The sequence below is a fragment of the Eretmochelys imbricata genome, chromosome 3, assembly GCF_965152235.1.
Source record: "Eretmochelys imbricata isolate rEreImb1 chromosome 3, rEreImb1.hap1, whole genome shotgun sequence".
NCBI lineage: Eukaryota > Metazoa > Chordata > Testudines > Cheloniidae > Eretmochelys > Eretmochelys imbricata.
The window spans coordinates 33735612-33758852 of record NC_135574.1 but is presented as its reverse complement, the minus strand read 5'-3'; the positions used below and the strand labels follow the sequence as shown (position 1 = coordinate 33758852).

At 43.1% G+C, this 23241-nt stretch overlaps 1 protein-coding gene across 1 annotated transcript; it reads right to left on the bottom strand.

Annotated features, from left to right (window-relative positions):
• Positions 1–1377: 1377 nt before the first annotated feature.
• CMPK2 (cytidine/uridine monophosphate kinase 2) lies at positions 1378–21447 on the bottom strand. Its single transcript, XM_077812566.1, has 5 exons — positions 20569–21447; positions 19454–19568; positions 18139–18340; positions 5496–5729; positions 1378–3422 (listed from the first exon to the last, which is right to left on the bottom strand). The coding sequence occupies exons 1-5, from the start codon at positions 21232–21234 to the stop codon at positions 3299–3301; spliced, it is 1341 nt and encodes a 446-aa protein (XP_077668692.1). The 5' UTR covers positions 21235–21447; the 3' UTR covers positions 1378–3298.
• Positions 21448–23241: the final 1794 nt, after the last annotated feature.

Here is a 23241-nt window from a genome sequence, read left to right as displayed (position 1 = left end):
ACACCTGCCACTCCAGGTCGCTGTGCAGCGCAGCAGCTGCCTGAGAGCGTCCAGCTGGGGAAGGGCCCAGGCCCAGCTGCTGGGAACAGGGGCAGAGTGAGATGAAGTTCCCTCTCCTCCCCCGGGTATGTTTCTGGCTCGCTTGGCCTCTATCCCCGCCAGGTGGGCCAGGAGAGTGTATCAGCCACTTTGTTAGAGGCTCCTGAAATGTGTTGTATTTCAAAATCAAAGTCTTGACGAGCTAAACTCCACTGAAGGTTTTTGTTAGTCTCTTTGACTAAGGACAGTGTCTTCTCAGGATGGGTGGCTGTTCACCTGCCAATGTGGCAGTGATGAGACCAAAGAAACATATTTTCTGATTTGTCTCCTAGCAGCAGAAGGCAAAAATACGTCATGGTACACTGGGCTAAGGGAGAATCCTTCCCAGGCTCAGAAAACCTGCCATGGGGCCACCTAGGCTCAAAGGAAACCCTTCCATTCTGTTTGGCCTGTCCAGAAGCTGATTTTCTTGAGAGTGGGAAAAGCTTGGACACAATAAAATAAACTTGTAACCCCTCTTTTGCTTGCTGCAGCGCTGTGGTGGCATTCCTTCTCGTAAATAACTGGCACAGCAGGGTTCAGTAAGGATCAGTAGTTGAATAGCTCCTACTGCAAGACACACTGATAATTGGTCAGTCGGAGCTGGATTCATTGACTTAATGGGACTACTCACATGCTTAAAGTTAAGCATGTACTTAAGCACTTTACTGGCTCAGCACCTGGCAAGATCAAGCCATAACTGGCGCTCTTGCTGTATCTGTATGGGACTATTGCCTGAGCCTAGGGTTACATAAGTGATTAAATCAAATCCTAGCCTCTTGCGGTATGTCTATAGTGCAGTAAAACACCTGCAGCTGGTCCCTGTCAACTGACTTGGGCTGCAGGACTACAATTGCTGTGTAGATGTCTGAGGCCCCCTCAGGTCATTAACTTCCCCTGTAAGATGGGGTGGCTGAGCCCTGTGACCTGGTCAAATTCCAAGGTAAACATGTACTACCTACATAACCCAACCACAACTGGATATTATATTCTTCACTTCCTGTTCTAAATTGTTGTGTAGTCCTACTGCTTCCATACCTGAAGTAGCTGCATTTCAGTGGCTGCTAAAGAGACATCCTTATACTTCTCTCACCCACCTTATAGGGAGGTTTGTAAAATATAATTAATATTTGTAAAGTGCTTTGGGATCTTTGTAAGAAGAAATTACAGAAATCATCAATAGTCATCAACAATTATCAAGTATCTGTATCATTATCTTTAGCATTCTGGATGGGCCATGTGCAATAGTGCATATGGAACTTTAATTCTAACAAAGTGAAGAGAAAAGAAAGGAACACATTAGCTTCAACAGTCTTGTTTTATTGTACTGCCTGCTATATATCATAAGTATATTAGCTCCAAGGAATGTGAATAGTCCATAAGGGCAAATAAGCTTGTGTGTGTAACTCAGATCTCATTAGCTCCATTACCCTCCTTATCAATACATTCAGGAAAGGCAGAAAGACAGACAGCCTGGCTTTACTGGAGCTCTGCCTGACCAAGGAGTACTTGCATTCCATGGGCAGAGCATTCACTAGGGTTGGAAGAGGTAAGACCCCAAAAGCTACAGGACAAGTAAACCCCAGTTATCCAACCTCTGATTATCCACATTTGGTTATGCTCTCCACATCTGAAATTCCTTTATCCAAAACTGATTATCTGAACACTTCAGATGTCTCCTAAGACAAATGTACCGTATAATCATAATTGTGAGTTCCTATTCTAGGCGTGTGTAGAGGGCCACCAGGCACTAGTGCGATACAAGTAATTAATAATAAGTAAACCAAATAAAATGTAAATTAACTAAATAAAAATGTGTTTGAATGGTTTTCTTCCTATTACACTTTTCTCCCTTGCATACACACGCTTTGCTGTGATGGAGGGTAATGCCATGTTCAGTCATGCTCACGTACACATTTTTAGAACATTTATTTACAAGAGATATTTATAGAGCAATTATGCTTATTTAATAAAGGAAATTAAATATAAACAAGATTAGAAATAAAATGCCATGTAATGTAGGTTTCCATCTTGAATTTCAGTTAGGCCCTGACCCTGCAAAGACTTACACACATGTTCAGCTTTATGCCTGGTGAGTAGCCCCAATCTGGGTACCCATGTGTATAAAGTTGAGCCTATGAGTAAGTCTTTGCAGGGTAGAGATCGTGTCCAGCTGCCTCTGCATAAAACATATGAATAGAAACCTCAGTACAGATAAAGTGCTGAAAAAACTGACTAAAATGAACGATGCAAGTAGATTCTCCTTGTCTTTCTGCTTTACATTAATTCCATCAGAAGGCCAGCAAATAACATTGAGAGAGAACATTAATGCGTTAAAAATAGGTTGGGGGAAAAATCTATGTAGAAAAATATTCTGTTTATTATTTACAAAACGTTTTATGTTGATTTCCTCTCAGGTCCCCGTTTCTAATGTGCCAGTATGCAGACTCTGCTCTCCTTCCACCTGCTTCTCTTTCAAATGGTTTGACCTGCAGTTCAGATCTTTCCTTTTTTTGTATTGACATGTTTGTATTTATTTACTCAGGGCCTGATTTTTCAGAGCCTATTACTGACGCATGAGCACTCATAGCTTCCACTGACTTCAACAGGAGTTATTGGTACCCAGCACTTGGGAAAATCAGGCCCTCATTTATTTCACACTTCTGCAAGATGCCCATCACGCTAATATCCAAATGCCAATGTTAGTAACAACACTGGGACTGTGGTTTCCAGGTTTCTGAATGTTGGATCATTTAATAGCTTTACTGCTGGACTATGTTTCAGATTTTCCTCCTGATTCTGCGTTCCTTGCACACCCAAAACTCACACTGAAGTCAGTTGGAGTTTGGGTATGCAAGGAATGCAGGATCAGGTTTTCTATGCAGTGATAGAATAAAATAACGTTGTTAGAAATGCCAGCACATTCCTATCACCGTCTCATATACCTGGTACATCCCTAATGATTTGTTGGTGGCTGCACCAGGGATGGTGGACAGCATGTGAGTTGTATTTTGCCCTATATACAAAGTACATTAGGCAGCAATGAAAGAGTTAGTATAAAAACACTGTTTAGATTGGGTAGAGGAAAGGGGAGATTCTTCTGCCTGAGAATTCTGGAGCAGCTTATTTGGATGGAAAAGAGCTGAGTGCAGTGCATTTCCAGGGAGGAAAAACAGAGGAAACAAGCAAACTCACTGTAAATGCTGCCACACAAAAGCAGCTATAATGAACCACAGTGTTTTTTAATTAGGTGCAAAACAGTCCTCAGAACCTCTTCTCTGGAGGGGCTGGCATCAACCTCTTGGCATCCAGGGTTCTCCATCCTTTTGTATGACTCTTCAACTCTATTTTAAAAAACAATATATAAAAATAAAACAAGTGATACATTCTATAACTATCAAACGGCCATGAAATGAAAAGGTATATCTGACTGAAAATGCCCTGGCTGCAGAAAAATTCTAGAATGAAGCCAAAAATTAAATATACTGCAGTGTGCCACAAGGCACAACAACAATACATGAACAGTTATTTATGAAGATGGGATTCACAATATGCACACTCACCGCCAAACCAATTTCCTGAGACAAAACAGTGTGCTCACTGCAGGGGATGCTCCTTTGCCCAGGTCTGTTTGTTTTGCAACGGAGGGATCCCATAACCCCAGCACAGGTTCCTTTTATTCTGCTCTGATTTCAGCTAGGAGCTGCTTGTTCCCGTGAGACAACTTTCTCTCACCCTCCATTTATCTTTCTCCCTGCTGCATACGCAAACAGTACTACAAAAACCTTGCTGCTTGGATGGCAAGCAAGCAATTCTTATAAAACATAGCTCTTCCACAACTAGCCTCTGAGGCGTGTATGAGCAATGAAGGTTGTTTTCTCTACTCCTACAAAATGGATCATTTCAAACCCACTCAGGCTTCTACCTGAATGACCAACAGAGCAAATTCTGAAGTCACTTCCAAATCCAGGTTGACTGTATCTAATGAACAGCAATAACTAAGGGCCATATCTAAAGCAAGATTTTGTACAGAGATTACAGCCAAGGGCATAATAGAGGGAAAGCCAAACGGCATCATACCACCCTCCCCCTCCCCCACTCTTTCCCAGATCCTACTGCATGAATTGTATGGGGCTGGGGCTCTGCATGTGCAAAGGAGTGTGGCTGGGTGTGGTTTAGGTCAAAATTGGGAGGATGGTTATTCTACCTGGCATTATACACCTCCAGATATGTGGAAGCTCTTGAGGATGTTCCCATGGAAGCTACTGTGGAGTACTGCAGTATTAAGCTCCTCCTCATTTCCCAGCTCTGCAACTTCTATGCCACTAAACCTCCAGGGAAGAGGAGTGCTCCAAAAAGCTCCTGGCAGACCAGCTGAAAAGGAAGCTGTGCTGCCAATGTAAAGAGGGTCCTGGGGAGTGACACAGCTCCATGTAGATACCCAGAGATTTGAACAGATTTCTGGATATCTAATATCTAAGTAATATTTAAGGTGATGCCCCCTTTCCACTCCACTATCGTGAAATCCTCTGGAATAATGCCTACAGAACTCTGTTTTGTGAGTAACTTATTTCTTCTCCCAGGAGAAAAAATTAGCTCAACCCAAACCAATAGGCTAGTCTTTGGCACAGATAATTAAGGTATGCAAGATAGTTAACCAGAAAGGAAGTCTAATTAGCTCTCTCATGCTAGGATGAAAAAATGCTTCTGCCACTGCTATACTTTTCCCTGTAGTGTTTGGATTCTCCTTCCAGAGTTTTTTTTAGTTCATGATCATATGTAATTATGGAGCATAAAACATCATTTTTACAATTTGGCAAAAACAGTGAGACTTGTGCAGTCTCTTAATACATCCTTGTCAAGGTCAATTTTAGGTTTATAAAATCTAGCTTAGCCCCCAAAATCAGATAATTAAATTCTGAGAAGTTCTATAACTTTTTTATGAAAATGGTCAACATTGCACACTCATAGAATTTTCCAAAAAAAGAGCTTAAGCTAAATTCTGTAATGAATAATGAGTTTTCAACCTTATGAAATACTTCTGCACATTCACACTTATTCTAATACAACAGAGCATGGTGATGTTGAAAATGCAGTCTTTCACGTGAGATCTAAAACCAAGGTTCTGGCTTCTTGTAGCCATCAAAAATGGGAGTAATTACTAGAGGTGGGCCACAACTCTACCACTATGAATTTCTTTGAACTTTGGGGATTAAGGAAGTTATTCACCTCAGGCCCATCAGCACATCCAGTCATTCAAACTGGCAGGATATACCCTTGTCAGTCAGTATTACTTGAGTAACAGGACAGTCTAGGCATATGGAAATCCTGGCCCCATTGGAGTAAATGGGAGTTTTGCTATTGATTTTAATTGGGTGAGGATTCCATCTCTGGTCTTATTCATTATTAAGACATACTTTTGGCGAAACAAACTGTTAGCTTCTAGCTCGGTTTCCTCCTCTGTTTTCTCCAGACCTCGTCCCTGCAATCTCCGGATCCGCTCCTCAGGACTAACTGTCAACAGCAAGACAAGATCGGGCTTGAGCAGGTCCTCAGGCCACTGGTACACCTCATGTTGAGTTGGAGGAAGATTTTGCACTTTTCCACTTATTTCAGTAGCAATTGCATAGGCAGCTGTGCTGTGCCAATATCTGTCAGGAAAAGATACAGGAATGGGATGCATACATGACCATTTGAATAAATACATTAACATGATAAAACCTCCTAATAGAAGGAACCACTTACATAAAAGAAATCAGTACTCTTTAATAATGCTAGCCTAATACACAGTCACAATGCGTGGGGGACCATTAAGATTTTGTACCCATAAATAATTGATCAAAGTAATAAAACAAAATGTGATCAACGGCTCAATGTCTAGTTGGCAGCCGGTATCAAGTGGAGCACCCCAGGGGTCAGTCCTGGGGCCGGTTTTGTTCAACATCTTTATCAATGATCTGGATGATGGGATGGATTGCACCCTCAGCAAGTTCGCAGATAACGCTAAGCTGGGGGAAGAGGTAGATTCGCTGGAGGGTAGGGATAGGATCCAGAGTGACCTAGACAAATTGGAGGATTGGGCCAAAAGAAATCTGATGAGGTTCAACAAGGACAAGTGCAGAGTCCTGCACTTAGGACGGAAGAATCCCATGCACCGCTACAGGCTGGGGACTGACTGGCTAAACAGCAGTTCTGCAGAAAAGGACCTGGGGATTACAGTGGATGAGAAGCTGGATATGAGTCAGCAGTGTGCCCTTGTTGCCAAGAAGGTTAATGCCATATTTGGCTGCATTAGTAGGAGCATTGCGAGCAGATCTAGGGAAGTGATTATTCCCTTCTATTCGGCACTGGTGAGGACACAGCTGGAGAACTGCATCCAGTTTTGGGCTCCCCGCTACAGAAAGGATGTGGACAAATTGGAGAGAGTCCAGTGGAGAGCAACGAAGATGATTAGGGGGCTGGAGCACATGACTTATGATGAGAGGCTGACGGTACTGGGCTTGTTTAGTCTGCAGTTTTAGAGCATTAGCCTGGTGACTCTATGACAGACTGTTGATTATCCACTTCTTAGGGACTAAGATTACAGAAATCTTAAATTTAGATTTGTTGTGTATATATACACTATGATTACAATCATTTTATACATTTAGGAACATTGTGATGTTCTTGTGTTGGCTTGGTTACATTAACCCATGTTTATCCTTCCATATATTACATATTGTCCCCATATGAGGTATGGCATTTTAAAGTACATTTATGTTAGGGTACTTTTGTTTGGACACTTTAAATACCGATTTATTACCATACCCCAGTAAACATGTGTTCTGTGTGCACCAATTACATCTTCATTGACACATTTCCATATTTTCAGTGATATTATACTATTTTACAGTTGATCCTATACTTATGACTGGAATTTTAGTTTCATTTTTAAACCAAGCCCCTTGAATGATATATTCTTGGGGTGCTTTTTCCCGATGGTGTTGGTGCGTCTGAGAAGTTTCTTTCTGTCGTGTATGTGGGTCCCACAATTCCCCAGTTTTGGTATTAGTTGCTTGCGATACGTTGGCCCCTACTGTGTATGCACCATTTGTTACACTTGAGCTCCCTACACACTTTTGTTAGATTATATTCCCTCTTAACTACAAAAGTATGTTTTCCTGAAGTTTCTTGCCACTCTTTTGTTAATATCTTGGATGTTAATCCCAGTACCCACACAGAAATACATGCCTTATTTGGTACATGGAATGTCCACATTCCCTGAGTGTTTTTTATAGTCTCAAATGGAATGACAGATTCTGTTACCATAGTGTGCCTTATTTCCCCATCTTCCACATTCTTTCTTCCTATCATCCCCTTTACCGGGTTTAGCAACTTGATATTCCTTTAATGAGTTGTGGAGAGTTTTTGTACTGGAAAATCAGTTACCTGGATAGAAATTTGTTTTATTCCCTTTCACTTTGCTTTCTTTTAGCCTTTTTTCTCCCTTTGATCCTAGTGAAATAAATGCTGCTAGAGTAAACATGATCAGGGAAACAACTCTAACATGACTTTGTACAGGACTTTTTTTTTTTTTTTGCAGAGGTTGGCTTCAAGTTGTTGCCCACAGTAAGTTTACTCTGGCTAGGACTTTGAGTAAATCTATACTGTTATCTATCACAATACGGGAATGTAGACTTTCCAAAAGCTTTTTTAAAACGTTCCCCGCCTCAGAGAATTAAGCCTGGAGGCTGCTTTCAGATTTTGAGATTTTCCTATACTGGTAGTATATCAAAAGCAGGAAACCTACTACACAACCAGTGAGGCCACTGGGTGATTAAGGTCTCCGTATCACCTTGGAACACCCAAGAAGTAAAAAGCCAATATAAACAACAAGGAGTCCGGTGGCACCTTAAAGACTAACAGATTTATTTGGGCATAAGCTTTATTTTGCCAAAATAAATCTGTTAGTCTTTAAGGTGCCACCAGACTCATTGTTTTTGTGGATACTGATTAACACGGCTACCTTGTGATACTTAAAGCCAATATAGAAGAACTAAAGAAATTTGCATTCATGTTTATAGTTAAGAAATTATAGTAAAGATTAGTTTACTAGAATTCTTTGAGAGGATTAACAAGGATATAGCCATGGTGATTTAGTGAATATAGTGTACTCAGATCTTCAGAAAGTCTTTGAATCCTTACTGAAGATTTTTAGGCAAGGTGAGCTGTTATGGAACAAGAGAGAAAGTCTTTTATGGATCAATAACTGGTTAAAAGATAAGAAACAAAAGGCAAGAATAACTAGTTAGTTTTTAGAATGGAGAGAGGTAAACAGTAGCATTTCCAGGGATCTGTACTGGGAAAAGGCAGAACCGTTAAATGATCTGTATATTGAAAAGGCAAACAATGAAGTGGCAAAAATTTGCAGATGATACAGAACTTCAAGATAGTCAAGTCCAAAACAGACTTTAAAGAGTTGCAAAAAGGATTTTACAAAACTGGGTGACTAAGCAGATGAAATTCAATGCTGACAGATGCAAAGTAATGCACGTTGGAAAAACATAATTCCAACTATAAATATAAAAGAATGGGGTCTAAATTAGCTGCTACCACCCCCCAAAAAAAGAGGTTCTGGAATCACTGTGTATAGATCCCTAAAAACATATGTGCAACAACCATAGCTGAAAAAAACAGCACAGAAAAAAAAGCAACAAAAATAATCAGGGGTCTGGAACAACTTTATATAAGAAAAGATTAAGACTGGGACTTTCCAACTTGGAAAAAAGATAACTAAAGGGGGAATACAACAGAGGTCTATGAAATCCCGACTGTTGTTGAGAAAGTAAATAAGAAAGTGTTATTTACTACTACTTTTATATATATATATATATATGTAAACACAAGAACTAGGGGTTACCAATTAAGATTGCTAAGCAGCAGGTTTAAAATAAACAAAAGGAAATAAATTCATAGAGGTTAATAACATAACAAAGAAATAACTAACAAATAACAAATTCAGTACAGAGAACCATTTAGCCCTAGCCACTGCTCTGGTCATTATAGTTGGGAGGTTGGCTACAACAGAGGTAGATTTACAATTATATTTTTATAATATAATCATGAATGTCATCGGCCATCCAGTTTCTGTACAAGCCAGATTGGGGAGTGGCAGGGGCTTGGACACTTTACTACTACCGTTTGTGCTTTTAGATCCTGCAACAGGTTTTTTGTTGTTGTTTTTTTTTAATGTGGGGAACAGCTTCTGCTGGATAGGAATACTAAGGAGCTGGCTTTACAATTTTCCCCCCCCACTATCTTTACCACTGCCTTTTCTTTCTAGCCCAAACCATGAGAAATTCTCTTATCCACTTTTTCTCTGGCTGTGCCACAGCTGCCATAGCTTTACAGTTTACTTTCTTAATCCTTCTGAAATAACCTGGTTATTTACAGTCTCTTTCTTCACAACCAGCCTTTCTGCCAAATTGCCGGTAATCATTCACTTTTCCTATTGTACCATATCTACTTTTAATATAGTGTTTTCAGTTAGGCTGTTACAAACCACTGGATTTATTTAAAATTTAGCTTGATCTACTACCCAGGGCAGGTGTTTTAATACTTAAAGTTGCCTTTGCTCCTGTACTAATTAATGCCACCAATCATTATACGTTTCCTTCTGTCCCCTCTTCCATGTAAGATTTACCAATTACGCAAGGCTGTAATTTGGCTACTAACATTTACCTTTAGGGCAGGGGTTGCTAAGGGTAAGGCATTTTTACTGAAATGTGGAGCCACCCTGACACAGAGCTGCCAATTTCATCTGAGCCAATTCCGGGGATAACAAGCCATAAGAACTCGCTAGCAGATCTTCTGTACCTGTTCCCACGGTCTCAACAGCCTTAACTCCTGGTTGCAGCATTGACTGTGATCTAGTCCTTGCCATCAAATCACTTAAAGCAGCTAGCAAAGTCTTCAGAGGTTGCCCATCCAAACGCATCATATCTGCCCCTCTTTCCTGAGGCTGAGCCCATACCTGAGCTCGCAACGATCCCCCACTAGACACTCCACATCTCCTACCATGCCTTGTCCTATTTCATTGCAACTACCACATCCCATATCCGTGTGCTTGGAGCCATTATAGCCTGCTTGACTGCTGTAGGAAACATCACTAACCACTTTCCAAGAAGAACTACCTGCTCCACTTACTACCCTTTCTGCCTCCCGAGCTGATTTAATCAATTCAACCTGATCTCAATCCATCCAGGATCCTATGAACACCTTAATAGGTTTCCTTAAACCATCAAAGATCAAATCTGTCAGCTGTTTTTCCTCGATTTCAACCAGAGAGCATACCAACAACAACCTAGTACAATAAGCCAGAACAGATTCTCCTTCCTTCTGATGCATCAACAAAGCTGTCTTTCTCAATTCAGAGGGGGTCAGAAAGTATCGGGCTACCTTCTGGATAACACTGTCTCTGTCACCTTTGTTTAACTTTGCCTCAATTTCTGCCAACAAAGCCGTTCCTTCCATAGGGCCAGCACAAGTTATTATCAGTTCTCTTTAATCTTCAATATGTAAATGTTTTCTAACCATGTATTTCAACAGCCAAGGCAAACACGTTTTCTTAGTCAAAGAGTCCATTTGTTCAGCCAGCGCCGATTTTTTAGTTCAGTCAGAGGACGATTTACTTCCTCTTGTATTTGCCATGAAGACTGACACATTTTTGCTATCACTACTGGCTGGGCTGCTGGATACCCTGGAAGGGGCTCCTCTTCCACCTGTATATTTATTCTTTCTGGACATGTATGGGTTAAAGCTGTTATCTGCTGAGCCTTGGTTACATTTTTTGTGACAGCAGTTTGAAAGTCACGTGTCAGGCTTTCATTCTGCAATTCTAGTTTTTCCAATTCTTGTTCCAAACTTTTTTGCACAACATCTCGCTGATGTTCCAAAACATCTCGCTCCTTTACAAGCTAATCTATACCACAGGACATAGCACCGATGACATGTGCTGCTGTTTGGGCTTTCTTGGGAGTGTAACCATTTGGATACACCAACATCAAGTTGTCTAAAACTTTCTCATGCAGTGCGGGGACTGCATCAGCCAGACATGGATCAGACCCCAAGCTTTTAAACACCTGTCTTAACAAACACTCATCAACCACACCTGGAGGCTTCAGGGCGTCCCCCTTGTCCTCCGGTTCAATGACCCTTCCCTGTCTGCATTTGCGAAACATCATTGACTCTGAGAATGGCCAATATAACCCCGCTCACCGGTATACTTCCCTCTCTTCATACTGTAACTAAATCTGGCCCCCGAGCTAGAATTAATATAAGTCAGAACTGATTCAGAACAATTTTTAAATTAGTCGGTTAACACCAATGATTCAGGATACCAAGCTCTTAACAGGCAACCACTTCAGAAACAGTTTGATTCAGTTTAAAGACCCATTCACTTACACATAACAGCAAACCGTCCTCTGCTACCAAATGTTGATAACAGGGGGCGCTACTACCCCTGAAATGGATCTTTACTGGCTCCTGGCAGAGCAGATTACCGTCATACCAGTGAAAAAAGTACACAGTAATTATTTTCAATACACAGCAGTTTATTGAGAGGAATTACACAAGTAGTAAAGGGTTATATCAAGCACATAACTCCTATGTTAGGCATTAAGAGCTACATATTCCCCTTAATGAGTCTCTCTTTCACAAACATACACAAACAGGCCCTGCGTTAGCCTCACGCAGTTCCTGCTTGGCAAACAGAGGTGATTACCAATTTTATCGATGGCTTCTTCTCTCCGGGTCTGTTCTTCTTAGCTGATCTGTCTCGGTTTCCTTCAAGGCAAGGCCTCAGTTGCCTTGAGACCCCTCTGGTTCACAGTCCTACTCGAACCCACGGAGCAGAGTTTTGGCTACTCTGTCTAGCAGCGTTGCTTCTTTAAGCATTAATTAAGGAATCCCAACAGTAATTTAATTTGCTTGTTTTTTTTACTCTTTTTCCTCAAAGGAGTCACATGTCTTAAAAACATGCCCAGGGGGTGTGTGATTACTAAATTTTACCTAATTAATACTTTAGGAGGAGACTGCAGAGTGGTGCCAACTGAAAATTACTCCACAGTCACTCCCTTATCAATCATTCACTTCAGCCCCCTGCATGATGTCCTTCAACAGGGATGAGATGCCCTGGTCAGCCAATGCTCCGTTCCAGATGTTCTACATGTGTTGTTTGCTTTCAAGTGGACATATCTGCTGACTCAAAGTCAGTACTGATCATACACGCAACATGGAGCCAGTCAGTTTCACCTCTGGCATCTGCCTGATGGTATGAGAAGGATTCTGCTCCCAGAACCCTCTTTCGCAGTTCAGTCATGTCAAGCCATGTTCTCACCATTCATTCAGTATGGCCACACTAATTTGGCACTATCCCAACAAAAAGAGTACTCATATTTTTAACAGAATTGAGGAAATAAGATTTCTTGACTATGCTAATGAACTAGTAAATCTGACAGATTAGAGGACTCCTCTCCACCTGCATTGCTATCTTTGCATCTCTGTAGGGCTAAATGTGTTTTAAATCCAGTCAGTTCATAAGAATGGCCATACTGCATCAGACCAATGGTCCATCTCGTCCAGTATCCTGTCTTCCGACGGTGGCTGTTGCCAGATGCTTCAGAGGGACTGAACAGAACTTTCAAACTTTCAAGAAGTTTTCAAGTGATCCATCTCCTGTCATCCAGCTTCTAGCAGTCAGAGGTCTAGGGACACCCAGAGCATGAGATTGCATCCCTGACCATCTTGTCTAATACCCATGGTGGACCTATCCTCCATGAACGTCTCTAATTCTTGTTTGAACTCAGTTATGCTTTTTGCCTTCACAACAATCCCTGCCAATGAGTTCCACAGGCTGACTGTGCATTGTGTCAAGAAGTGCTTCCTTGTTTGTTTTAAACCTGCTGCCTATTAATTTCATTGAGTAACTTCTGATTCTTGTGTTATGTGAGGAGGCGAATAACACGACCCCATTCACTTTCTCCACATCATTCATGATTTGATAGACCTCTCTCATATCCCCCCTTACTCGTCTCTTTCCCAAGCTGAGCACTCCCAGTCTTTTTACTCTCGTCAGGTGGAAGCTGTTCCGTACCCCTAATCACTTTTGTTGCCCTACTCTGTACTTTTTCTAATTTTAATATATTTTTGAGATGGGGCAACTAGAACTGCAAGATGTATTCAAGGTTTAATACATCTTGCAGTTCTAGTTGTGGGTGTACCATGGATTTATATAGTGGCATTATCATATTTTCTGCCTTATTATCTATCCCTTTCCTAATGGTTCCTAAAGTTTGCTTTTTTTGACTGCTGCTGCACACTGAGCAGATGTTTTCAGAGAACTACCCATAATGACTCCGAAATCTCTTTATTGAGGGGTAACAGCTAATTTATACCCACATCATTTTGTATGTATCATTGGGATTATATTTTCAAGTGTGCATTACTTTGCATTTATCAACGTTGAATTTCATTTGCCATTTTCTTGCCCTGTTTCGTGAGATCCCTTTGTAACTCTTCGCAGTCAGCTTTGGATTTAACTCTCTTGAGTAATTTTGTAACATTTGCAAATTTCACCTGTTTACCCCTTTTTCCAGATCATTTATGAATATGTTAAACAGCATAGATCCTACTACCGACCCTCGGGGGACCCCACTATTTACCTCTCTCCACTGTGAAAACTGACTGTTTATTCTTAATCTTTGTTTTCTATCTTTTAACTATTTACTGATCCATGAGAGATCTTCCCTTATCCCTAACTCCTTTCTTTGCTTAAGAGCCTTTGGCGATGAACCTTGTCAAAGGCTTTTTGAAAGTCCACACACACTGTATCAGCTGGATCTCCCTTGTCCATATGTTTGCTGAAACCCTCAAAGAATTCTAGTAGATTGATGTGGCATGAATTCCCTTTATAAAAGATGTGTTGACTCTTCCCCATCATATTGTCTTCATCTGTGTGTCTGATAGTTCTGTGCTTTACTTTAGTTTAAACCAATTTGCCTGGCACGGAAGTTACGCTTACTGACCTATAATTGCCAGGATTACCTCTGGAGCCTTTTTGAAAAATCCATGTTAAATCAGCTATCCTCAAGTCATCTGGTTATAGAGACAGATTTACAGGGTTATAGGGTACATATCACATTTGGTAGTTCTACAATTGCATATTTGAGTTCCTTCAGAACTCGAGTGAATACCATCTGGTCCCAGTGACTTATTACTGTTTAATTTAGCACTTTGTTCCAAAACCTCTGCTACTGAGAACTCCATCTGGGACAGTTCCTCAGATATGTCACCTAAAAAGAATGGCTCAGGTGTGGGAATCTCCCCACATCCTCTGCAATGAAAACCAATGCGAAGAATTAATTTAGCTTCTCTGCAGTGGCCTTGTCTTCCTTGAGTTCTCCTTTAGCACCTTGATTGTCCAGTCGTCCCTCGGATGGTTTGGCAGGCTTCTGACTTCTGATGTACTTAAAGAAAAACATTTCTGCTAGTTTGTGTGTCTTTTGCTAGTTGCTTTTCAAATTCTTTTTTCATATGCCTAATTATACCTTTACACTTGACTTGCCAGAGTTTGTTCCTTCTACTTTCCCAGTAGGATTTGATTTCAAATTTTCAAGGATGTCTTTTTGTCTCTACCTGCCTTTTTTACTTTGTTATACAGCCATGGTGTTGTTTTTGGTCCTCTCACTGTTGTTGTTGGTTTTGGTTTTTTTCGTTGTTTTTTTTTTGTGGGGGGGAGAGGGGATGCGGAATGGGGAGTATACACAGAGGCTTAAACTATATCATAGTATTCTTAAGAAGTTTTCAGGCAGCTTGCAGGCTTTTCACTCATGACTATTCCTTTTAATTTCCATTTAACTAACTTCCTCATTTTTGCTAAGTTCCCCTTTTTGAAAGTGAAATGTTACTGTGGTGGGTTTCTTTGGCATTTTCCCTCTACAAGGATGTTAAATTCAATGACATTATGGTCACTATCACCAAGTGATTCAGCTACATTCACCTCTTGGACCAGATTTTGTGCACCACTAAGGACTAAATTACGAATTCCCTCTCCCCTTGTGGATTCCAGCACTAGCTGTACCAAGCAGCAGTCATCAATGGTTCTAGAAATTTAATCTCTGCATCCTCTTCTGAGGTGACATATTCCCAGTCAATATGGGGATAGTCGAAATCCCCCATTAGTATTTGGTTTTCTAGTTTTGTAGCCTCTCATCTCCCTGAGCATTTCTCTATCACCATGACCATCCTGGTCAGGTGATCGGTATTATATTCCTACTGCTTTACTCTTATTATTGAAGCACAGAATTTCTATTCATAGAGATTCAATGCTACTGTTTGAGTCTTACTATATTTGACTCTATGCTTTCTTTCACATATAGTGCCTCTCCCGCACCAGCACAACCTACTCTGTCATTCCTATATATATTGTATCCTGTTATTACTGTGTCCCATTGATTATGATTGTTTCTGTGATGCCTATTAATATCCTCATTTAATAAGTACTTATAAAAATGTTCAATATTTAGTTCTCTGACTTCATGTAATGTAATTGAATGGGACTCTTTTTTTGTTTCACTGTTTCTCTTCCATTCCTACCTGTACTTATCCTCCTCTATACTCTCCTTTTTACTAGGATATGAAGTATCCCCTGTAATAAATTCTCCCCTAAGGTATGTGTGGTCTTCCGCACCAGTCAGTTTTATCCCAGGCCTTAGTTTAAAAACTCACCTGCAACCTTTTTAATTTTACATCCCAGCAATGTGGTTCTGTTTTAGTTCAGGTGGAGCCCATCCTTCCAGTATATGGTCCTCCTTTCCCCCAAGGGATCACCAGGTACTAATAAATCTAAATCCCTCCTCCAAACACCGTCAAATAGTCCATGAATTGGGACCCTGCAGTTCTGTCAGTCTAACTGACCATGTGTGTGGAACTGGAAGCATTTCAGAGAATGCTACCATGATGGTCCTGGAATGTCATCTCTTACCTGGAAGCCTAAATTTGGCCTCCACAACCTCTCCTCTACCTTTTCCTATGTCATTGGTACCTACATGTACCATAACCACTGGCTCCTCCCAAGACCCGCACATAAATCTATCTAGATGTTTCAAGAGATCCGCAACCTTTGTATCTTCAATTTACATTAATCTAAAACAGCCTTACAGCCAGCTGCAATTGGCAGTCTGCCCTCTCTTTAGGTTTGTTGCAACTAGGCAGTAGTGTATTAAGGAATCTTGCACAGTACCTGCCTGCGCTATGCCTGGCTATTTGAGAACTGGACTTTTAGCCATTCGCAACATAGCAGCACCACACACAGCAACGGAACTGCTTTGGTGTTACAGCATTGTCCTTTGAGACATACAGCTGCCATAATTATCTGGTTGTTGTGCTTCATGACCCAAGTTGATGCTGATGACAGTATTACTGTGGCTAAAACGGCCGATGTGCGAGCGGCAGTCCTTGCCACATGAAGTGCGTCGGTAGCTCGATGCTGAGGAAGGGATCACTATCTGTGCCTGCTGAGTCCACCACCGTTTAGAACTCAGCCTCTGTGCCTCAAGATCCATACGGCAGTTAATCTTGAACTGGGAACCTCATTGTTTACTACTGCTCACCAGCGTGATCCAGCTGTTGCTGATGACTCACAGCTGTCAACGTCAGTACTGCACTGTTTCAAGTTATGCTTCCTCCACTGGCTTATACAAGCTGGTGAGAAGTGCATTCACAGCGTGTCCTTGAAGTGTTTCTTCTGGCTGCCTTGTATGCAGTTGCCGACTTTCAGTTCACCAAACTGCAACTGCCTTGGCATTCTAGTATCACCCATCCTCAATAGGAGACCATCCCAGCGTAGCTGTGATGAGATAAGCATGGCTTCAATCCCTGTGGAGTGACTACGTTACAGAACTTCATTACTGGTAACTTTATCATGCCATTTGATGCAGAATATGTCATGCAGAGGTCATAAATGGAACTCTTCTAGAAGCTTAATATGATGTAGCAGGTCCAGGTCTCACACTGATACAAGTTAGACAGCACAATTGCTTTTTAAACTTAACTTGGTTTGAAGCTTAATATGTTGCTGCTAGACTCTGCCTGAAAATCTGTCAAATGATTAACCAGCTTTGTTGATACGACTTGTCAGCTTCTTGTCTGTAGTAACATCATTTGACAATGTATTACCAAGATAGTAGAAATCTGTAACAACATTCCGTTCATTGAGTGTTGCTGATGGTGACTGTTCATTTCATGTAGGGTTTCCCCGGCACAGGTTGATACATGACCTCTATCTTTTTCAGATTGTCAGCCTGTACCTTTCTGCAGACTCTGCGAATCTGTCCCTAATCAATTGTATCTCTTCTGAAGTATGTGCCTCTAGAACACAGTCATCGGCACACAGCAGCTCATGAACAATTGCCTCAAAGACCTTCACAGCGCAAGCCTGCTCAGATTCAATTATTTTCCAAAGGATCGGAAATGTATCCCGATACCAGCATTCAGGTCTCCTATAGCATCACTGAGCATTGCTGCACACAAGAAATTAAACAAGAGCAGACCATTTACATAGCACTGTTTAATATCTTTAGTGATAGGAAATGGGTCAGCCAGAATACCATCTACTCATACTTTTTCGAGCACGCCGTCATGAACTAGCCTCAGAATGTCGGTGAATTTTTCTGGACAACCAAGCTTATGTAATAGCCCATAGCCCACGTCTCTGTTGATGTCAAATGCTTTAGTCAGGTCAATAAAGACAGCATAAAGGTCCTATTTCTGTTCTCTGCATTTCTCCTGCATCTGATGGCCTACAAATATCATAATATGCCTGGTTAAAGACAATACTATCAAGCTGCCTTTTTTCATATGCACTTAAACCACCAATCAGAATTAAGTAGAAATACATAAATATTTTCCAGGCTACCACCAAAGTAATGCTAAAGACAAGAAAGATAACTCAGGTAGCTTTGCTTGTCACATTGAAAGAATGGATGGTCACATTCAAACAACAGGAAAATATTTTTTACAAACCTGTCTACAATCACAGGTGACTCGGTGGATGCTTTTGCTATTTCTGAAGCAACAATGTAGTTGCCCAGAGCATAAAATGCCCTCCTGATGAGTGTTGGTTCATCATCAAAAGTCTTCCTCCACTGGCTGATACAAGCTGGTGGTGACCTTAAGAGAAGTGCATTCAGTGAGTTCTTGACCGACTGGGTTACAGTTGTTTTGCCTACAGTTAACATACAAATACAAAATCTTTAGACATATAGCATGGCACAACATAACAATTAGCTTTAATTTTTAAAAATGCAAAAGAAAAGTTATTTTCCTTTAATCTGCAAAACACATTTTGATATATTTATCTAATATCTTACTACGTATCTTGACTGTTGTTATACGATAGGGTTTTGACTATGCCACAGTATGTTTCTATCTGACTATTTGAGTTCTTATCACAGTTTCTGTGTAGTACCTATAAGAGTATATCAGAGCTATGTTTGCTTGCGGGGTTATCTTTACCTGCACCCTGTCTCTTTAAGGATTTGGAGCTCTGCTGAAGAGATCAAAGGGAATACAGCAGTGACACAAGAAGTGATCCCAGGAGGGTTGTTGTATGTTGTGCTCCAGTGAGACTGAGCTGGTGTGGGACTTGTCCAAGGTGTGGTTTGTTTATTTATATTGTAAACCCCCCATTTAAAACACCCATGCTTTGGAAATGTAATACCTAGTCAGAGTCATTTCCCTCTTTTGCCAGTAGCCTGACTCTATTGCCCTTTAGGCCATCTGCTCATATGGTAACTTTTCTACATTTCAGTTTCAATAACTTTATTGACATGGCAGGGTACACAGATGTTGCCGAATTAATTCCTGGTATCATTCTGTTCACTTCAGTGGAGTGACACTTGATGAATTTTGCTCCCTGTTTAGGGGTGGTTCCCTACAACTGAAAATGCAGAATGCGCAGATCTTCAGAGGCATTTACAATGCTGTTCTGTGGTCGCTCAAAAGTACCTTGATTCTCCCCTTCTTCAAGAGACTAAGGGCTGAACTGTGCACAACGGCTCTTGTTTCCAATATTCTACTTTGCCTACCTGAGTGCTCTTCCAATGACATTAGTAGGAAATTTGCACATGAAGTGAAAAATTGTTTTGGAGTTGAGATCTGCCATGCAAATCTGGGAGGAGAATTTTGATCTTTGTGACTTGCTCTTCTGGGCTCTGCCAATCACTTCTGAAGTCTTATTTTTGAACATCTCATGAGCCTTAAGCATGCACAGAAGTCACGTCAGACAATATTTTAACAATTATTCAGTTGTGATTCTATATTCACATTATGCACCTACCTGTTGCATCTAATCCTTCAATAACTATGACAGGAAAATCTCCCTTTTTTGAATGCTTGGGGCATTTATCCACTAGATCAAGGACAGCTGTGGCTTCAGGGATTAACGATGTGCACTGTAATAAATGTAACATTGATTACTCAATGAGCACCCGGTACACAGGTATTTTTCAAAAGACCATATTTAACTGGAAAGGGTAAAGTTTAATACAGAAGGACAATACAATTTTAAGACAGACATAAGAATCAAAGTCTTTGATTTGAACAATCCCAATCTTTGGTCCAGATGTGGTGATTCTGCTCCATCTCTTCTTAAAAATAGGGATATGTTTTCTAAAAAAGAAGATAGTAAGGAAAGGTGGAGTAAACTCCCCAGGTGTAAGGGCTGCTAAAGTTACTCTGAAAAAATTATCTGAAAGCAATGGAGCTAGCACTTTAGAGAGGACTTCATTAATCATTTACTAAAAGTAACCTGTTTAGGTACATGCAACTTCTTATTACACTAAAGTACTTACAAGAAGAAGTATGGCTTATTGGATAGGGCACTGTGCTGGGACGCAGGAGACCTGGCTTTGTCATTGGCCTGCTGGGCGACCTTGGGCAAGTCACTTCACTATTCTGTGCCTCAGTTTCCCCTTCTGTAAAATGAGGATACTCACACACACCTCATTTGTAAAGCACTTTGAGATCGAGTGATGAAAAGTGCTATCTATGCATTATGATTCCACAGCCTGCGGGCCGGTGCCTGATTTCATGTAAGCTGCTGTCATTCAGAAGTAACGTCTACTTAAGTCAATACAACGACCCTGGGGTGTGAGTTCAGTTTCAGGGTAAGCATGCGCCTCTACACAAAAATTAAGACCCTGGGAAAGTAGGATGCAGCATCCTAGGTGAAGACGCGAATTGCTAAGCAGGCCCAGGGCGCCAGGGGTTAAGAAGGGAAAATATGGACCCGATCCCCCGCACTTGGGCCAATGTCAATACGGAGTTGCTACCAAAGGATTGCACGATGGGAAAGGACCAGGCGCACAGCCCCTGGGGACCTGCCGCCAGGCTGAGCTCCCCAGTGCAGCTTCCTCCATTTCCCTCTGAACGGGCCCCTGCCCGGGATCTCACCTGCTCCACCACGCTGCGGGCGGCCTCCAGGGAGAGGAACACGGCGGCGTGGCGAAGGCCGGGCACTGCGGGGTGCAGCGGCGGCTCCTCGGCGGCCACCACTCGGGCTCTGCGGAGCAGCTCTCTGCCGCCCGCCCCTCGCAGGGCCCACAGACACTGCCACAGCTCGCCCCGCTCGCCCGCCTCGTACACGCCCAGCGGCGGCGGCGGCAGCTCGCCCTGGCCCCGCAGCAGTTCCTCCAGGGCGCGCTCGGTCTCCGCGCCTCCCTGCGGGTCCTGGATGAGGAAGCCCTTCTCCAGCGCCGCCTGCCCCCCGGGGGCGCTGTAGCAGAGGAGCCCCAGGACCCGGCACCTCCCGAGCGGCCCCTGCCTCAGCCTCTGCCGCAAACGCCGGTGCAGCCTGGCCGCCGGGACGCTAGGGGCGGCGGGGACGCAGAGGGAATAGCACCGCGCCGGAGCCGGCAGAAAGCAGCGGGGTAGGGGGCGGCCGCTGCCGCCTGCGCCCTCGCTGCCGCTGAGGGTGAAGCAGACCAGGTCCGAGCCGGGCCCCTCCACAGCGAAGCACGGTCGCGCCTGGGCGGAGCAGCCCGCGGGAGGCGCCGCCATGGCGGAGAGCGAGCGGGGCAGCAGCAGCGTGAGGCTGGCCAGGCGGCCGCGGCGGAGCATCCCGCGCTGAGCGCCCCGCGACAGCTACTCGGAGAAACGAAACCGAGCGGGCGCCAAGGCCTCTCCGCCCCCTCCATGGCACCTGCGGGGGCAGGGAAACCCGATAAGGCGGCGCGGGGGGGAAACGAAAGCGAGCGGGTAGTTTGTTACCCGCCCAGCCCTCCAGCTGGCAGCAGGGCTTGTACTGGAGCTGAAAACCAAAGGTACTGCTGGGCTGCGGGGCCAGCTTTTCTAGCCAGCAGCGGCAGCAGCAGGCTCTTCGCTCTTCTGCAGAGCAACCACTTCAGAGAAACCCAGCCCCCTTGCTGCTGCTGGGAAACCACACAAAACAAGAAAAAAAAAAGGGGGGGGGGGACGACTGGGAGGCTGTACGGATCTGTTTTCACATTAGGCGATGACAACATCTTTGAAAACAAGCAGTTGTGATGAAAGAAACGAAACTCGTCCAGGTTGCAAGGGATTGGGTGTCCCGTGTTTGCAGCGGGAGTGTTTATGTTCCCAGCTCAGAGGTCTGACTGCATTGGTTGCCAAGGTGCCCCGCCACACGCCCTTAACCATAGAATCATAGAAGATTAGGCTTGGAAGAGACCTCAGGAGGTCATCTCGCCCAAGCCCCTGCTCAAAGCACTAAATCATCCCAGCCAGGGCTCTGTCAAGACACGCTTTAAAAACCTCTAAGAATGGAGATTCCACCACTGCCCTAGGTAACCCATTGCAGTGTTTCACCACCCTCCCAGTGAAATAGTGTTTCCTAATATCCAGCCTAGAGCTCCCCCACTGCAACTTGAGACCATTGCTCTTTGTTGTGTCATCTGCCACCACTGAGAACAGCTTAGCTCCATCCTCTGTGGAACCCCCCTTCAGGTAGTTGAAGGCTGCTGTCAAATCCCCCCTCACTCTTCTCTTCTGTAGAGTAAATAAGCCCAGTTCCCTCAGCCTCTCCTTGTAAGTCATCTGCCCCAGCCCCCTAATCATTTTTGTTGACTTCCGCTGGACTGTCTCCAATTTGTGCACATCCTTTCTGTAGTGGGGAGACCAAAACTGGACGCAGTACTCCAGATGTGACCTCACCAGCCGAATACAGGGGAATAATCACTTCCCTCGATGTGCTGGCAATGCGCCTACTAATACAGCCCATATGCCATTGGCCTTGGCAACAAGGGTACACTGCTGACTCATATCCAGCTTCTCGTCCTCTGTAATCCCCAGGTTCTTTTCTGCAGAACTGCTGCTGAGCCAGTCAGTCCCCAGCCTATAGCGGTGCATCGGATCTTCCTTCCTAAGTGCAGTATAAAAATATTGCTAGAGCATGCAGAGGTGTAATCAGGAAGGCCAAGGCACAAATTGGAGTTGCAGCTAGCAAGTAGGGTGACCAGACAGCAAGTGTGAAAAATCGGGATGGGGTGGGGGGTAATAGGAGCCTATATAAGAAAAAGACCCAAAAATCAGGACTGTCCCTATAAAAATGGGACATCTGGTCACCCTACTAGCAAGGGATGTGAAGGGTAACAAGAAGGGTTTCTACAAGTATGTTAGCAACAAGAAGAAGGTCAGGGAAAGTGTGGGATCCTTACTGAATGGGGGAGGCAACATAGTGACAGATGCTGTGGAAAAAGCTGAAGTACTCTGCTTTTTTTTGCCTCGGTCTTCACAGACAAGGGCAGGTCCCAGACTGCTGCACTGGGCAACACAGCATGGGGAGTAGGTGAGCAGCCCTCAGTGGTGAGAGAACAGGTTAAGAACTGTTTAGAAAAGCTGGACATGCACAAGTCCATGGGTCCAGATCTCATGCATCCAAGGTTGCTGAGGGAGTTGGCTGATGCAATTGCAGAGCCATTGGCCATTATCTTTGAAAATTTGTGGCCATCGGGGGAGGTCCTGGATGACTGGAGAAAGGCACTACTGCACTAATGCCAATATTTAAGAAGGGCTCTAGAGGCGATCCTGGCAATTACAGACTGGTAAGTCTAATGTCAGTACCGGGCAAATTAGTTGAAACAATAGTAA

Excerpts from the sequence above, each read along its gene's own strand:
- CMPK2 (XM_077812566.1), bottom strand. The coding sequence starts at position 21,234 with ATGCTCCGCCGCGGCCGCCTGGCCAGCCTCACGCTGCTGCTGCCCCGC. Across the intron at positions 5,730-18,138 it reads TCACCTGTGATTGTAGACAG|ATATTGGCACAGCACAGCTG; the intron begins GTTTGTAAAAAA and ends TTTTCCTGACAG. Across the intron at positions 3,423-5,495 it reads AACAGTTTGTTTCGCCAAAA|AGTTGAAGAGTCATACAAAA; the intron begins GTATGTCTTAAT and ends TTTTTAAAATAG.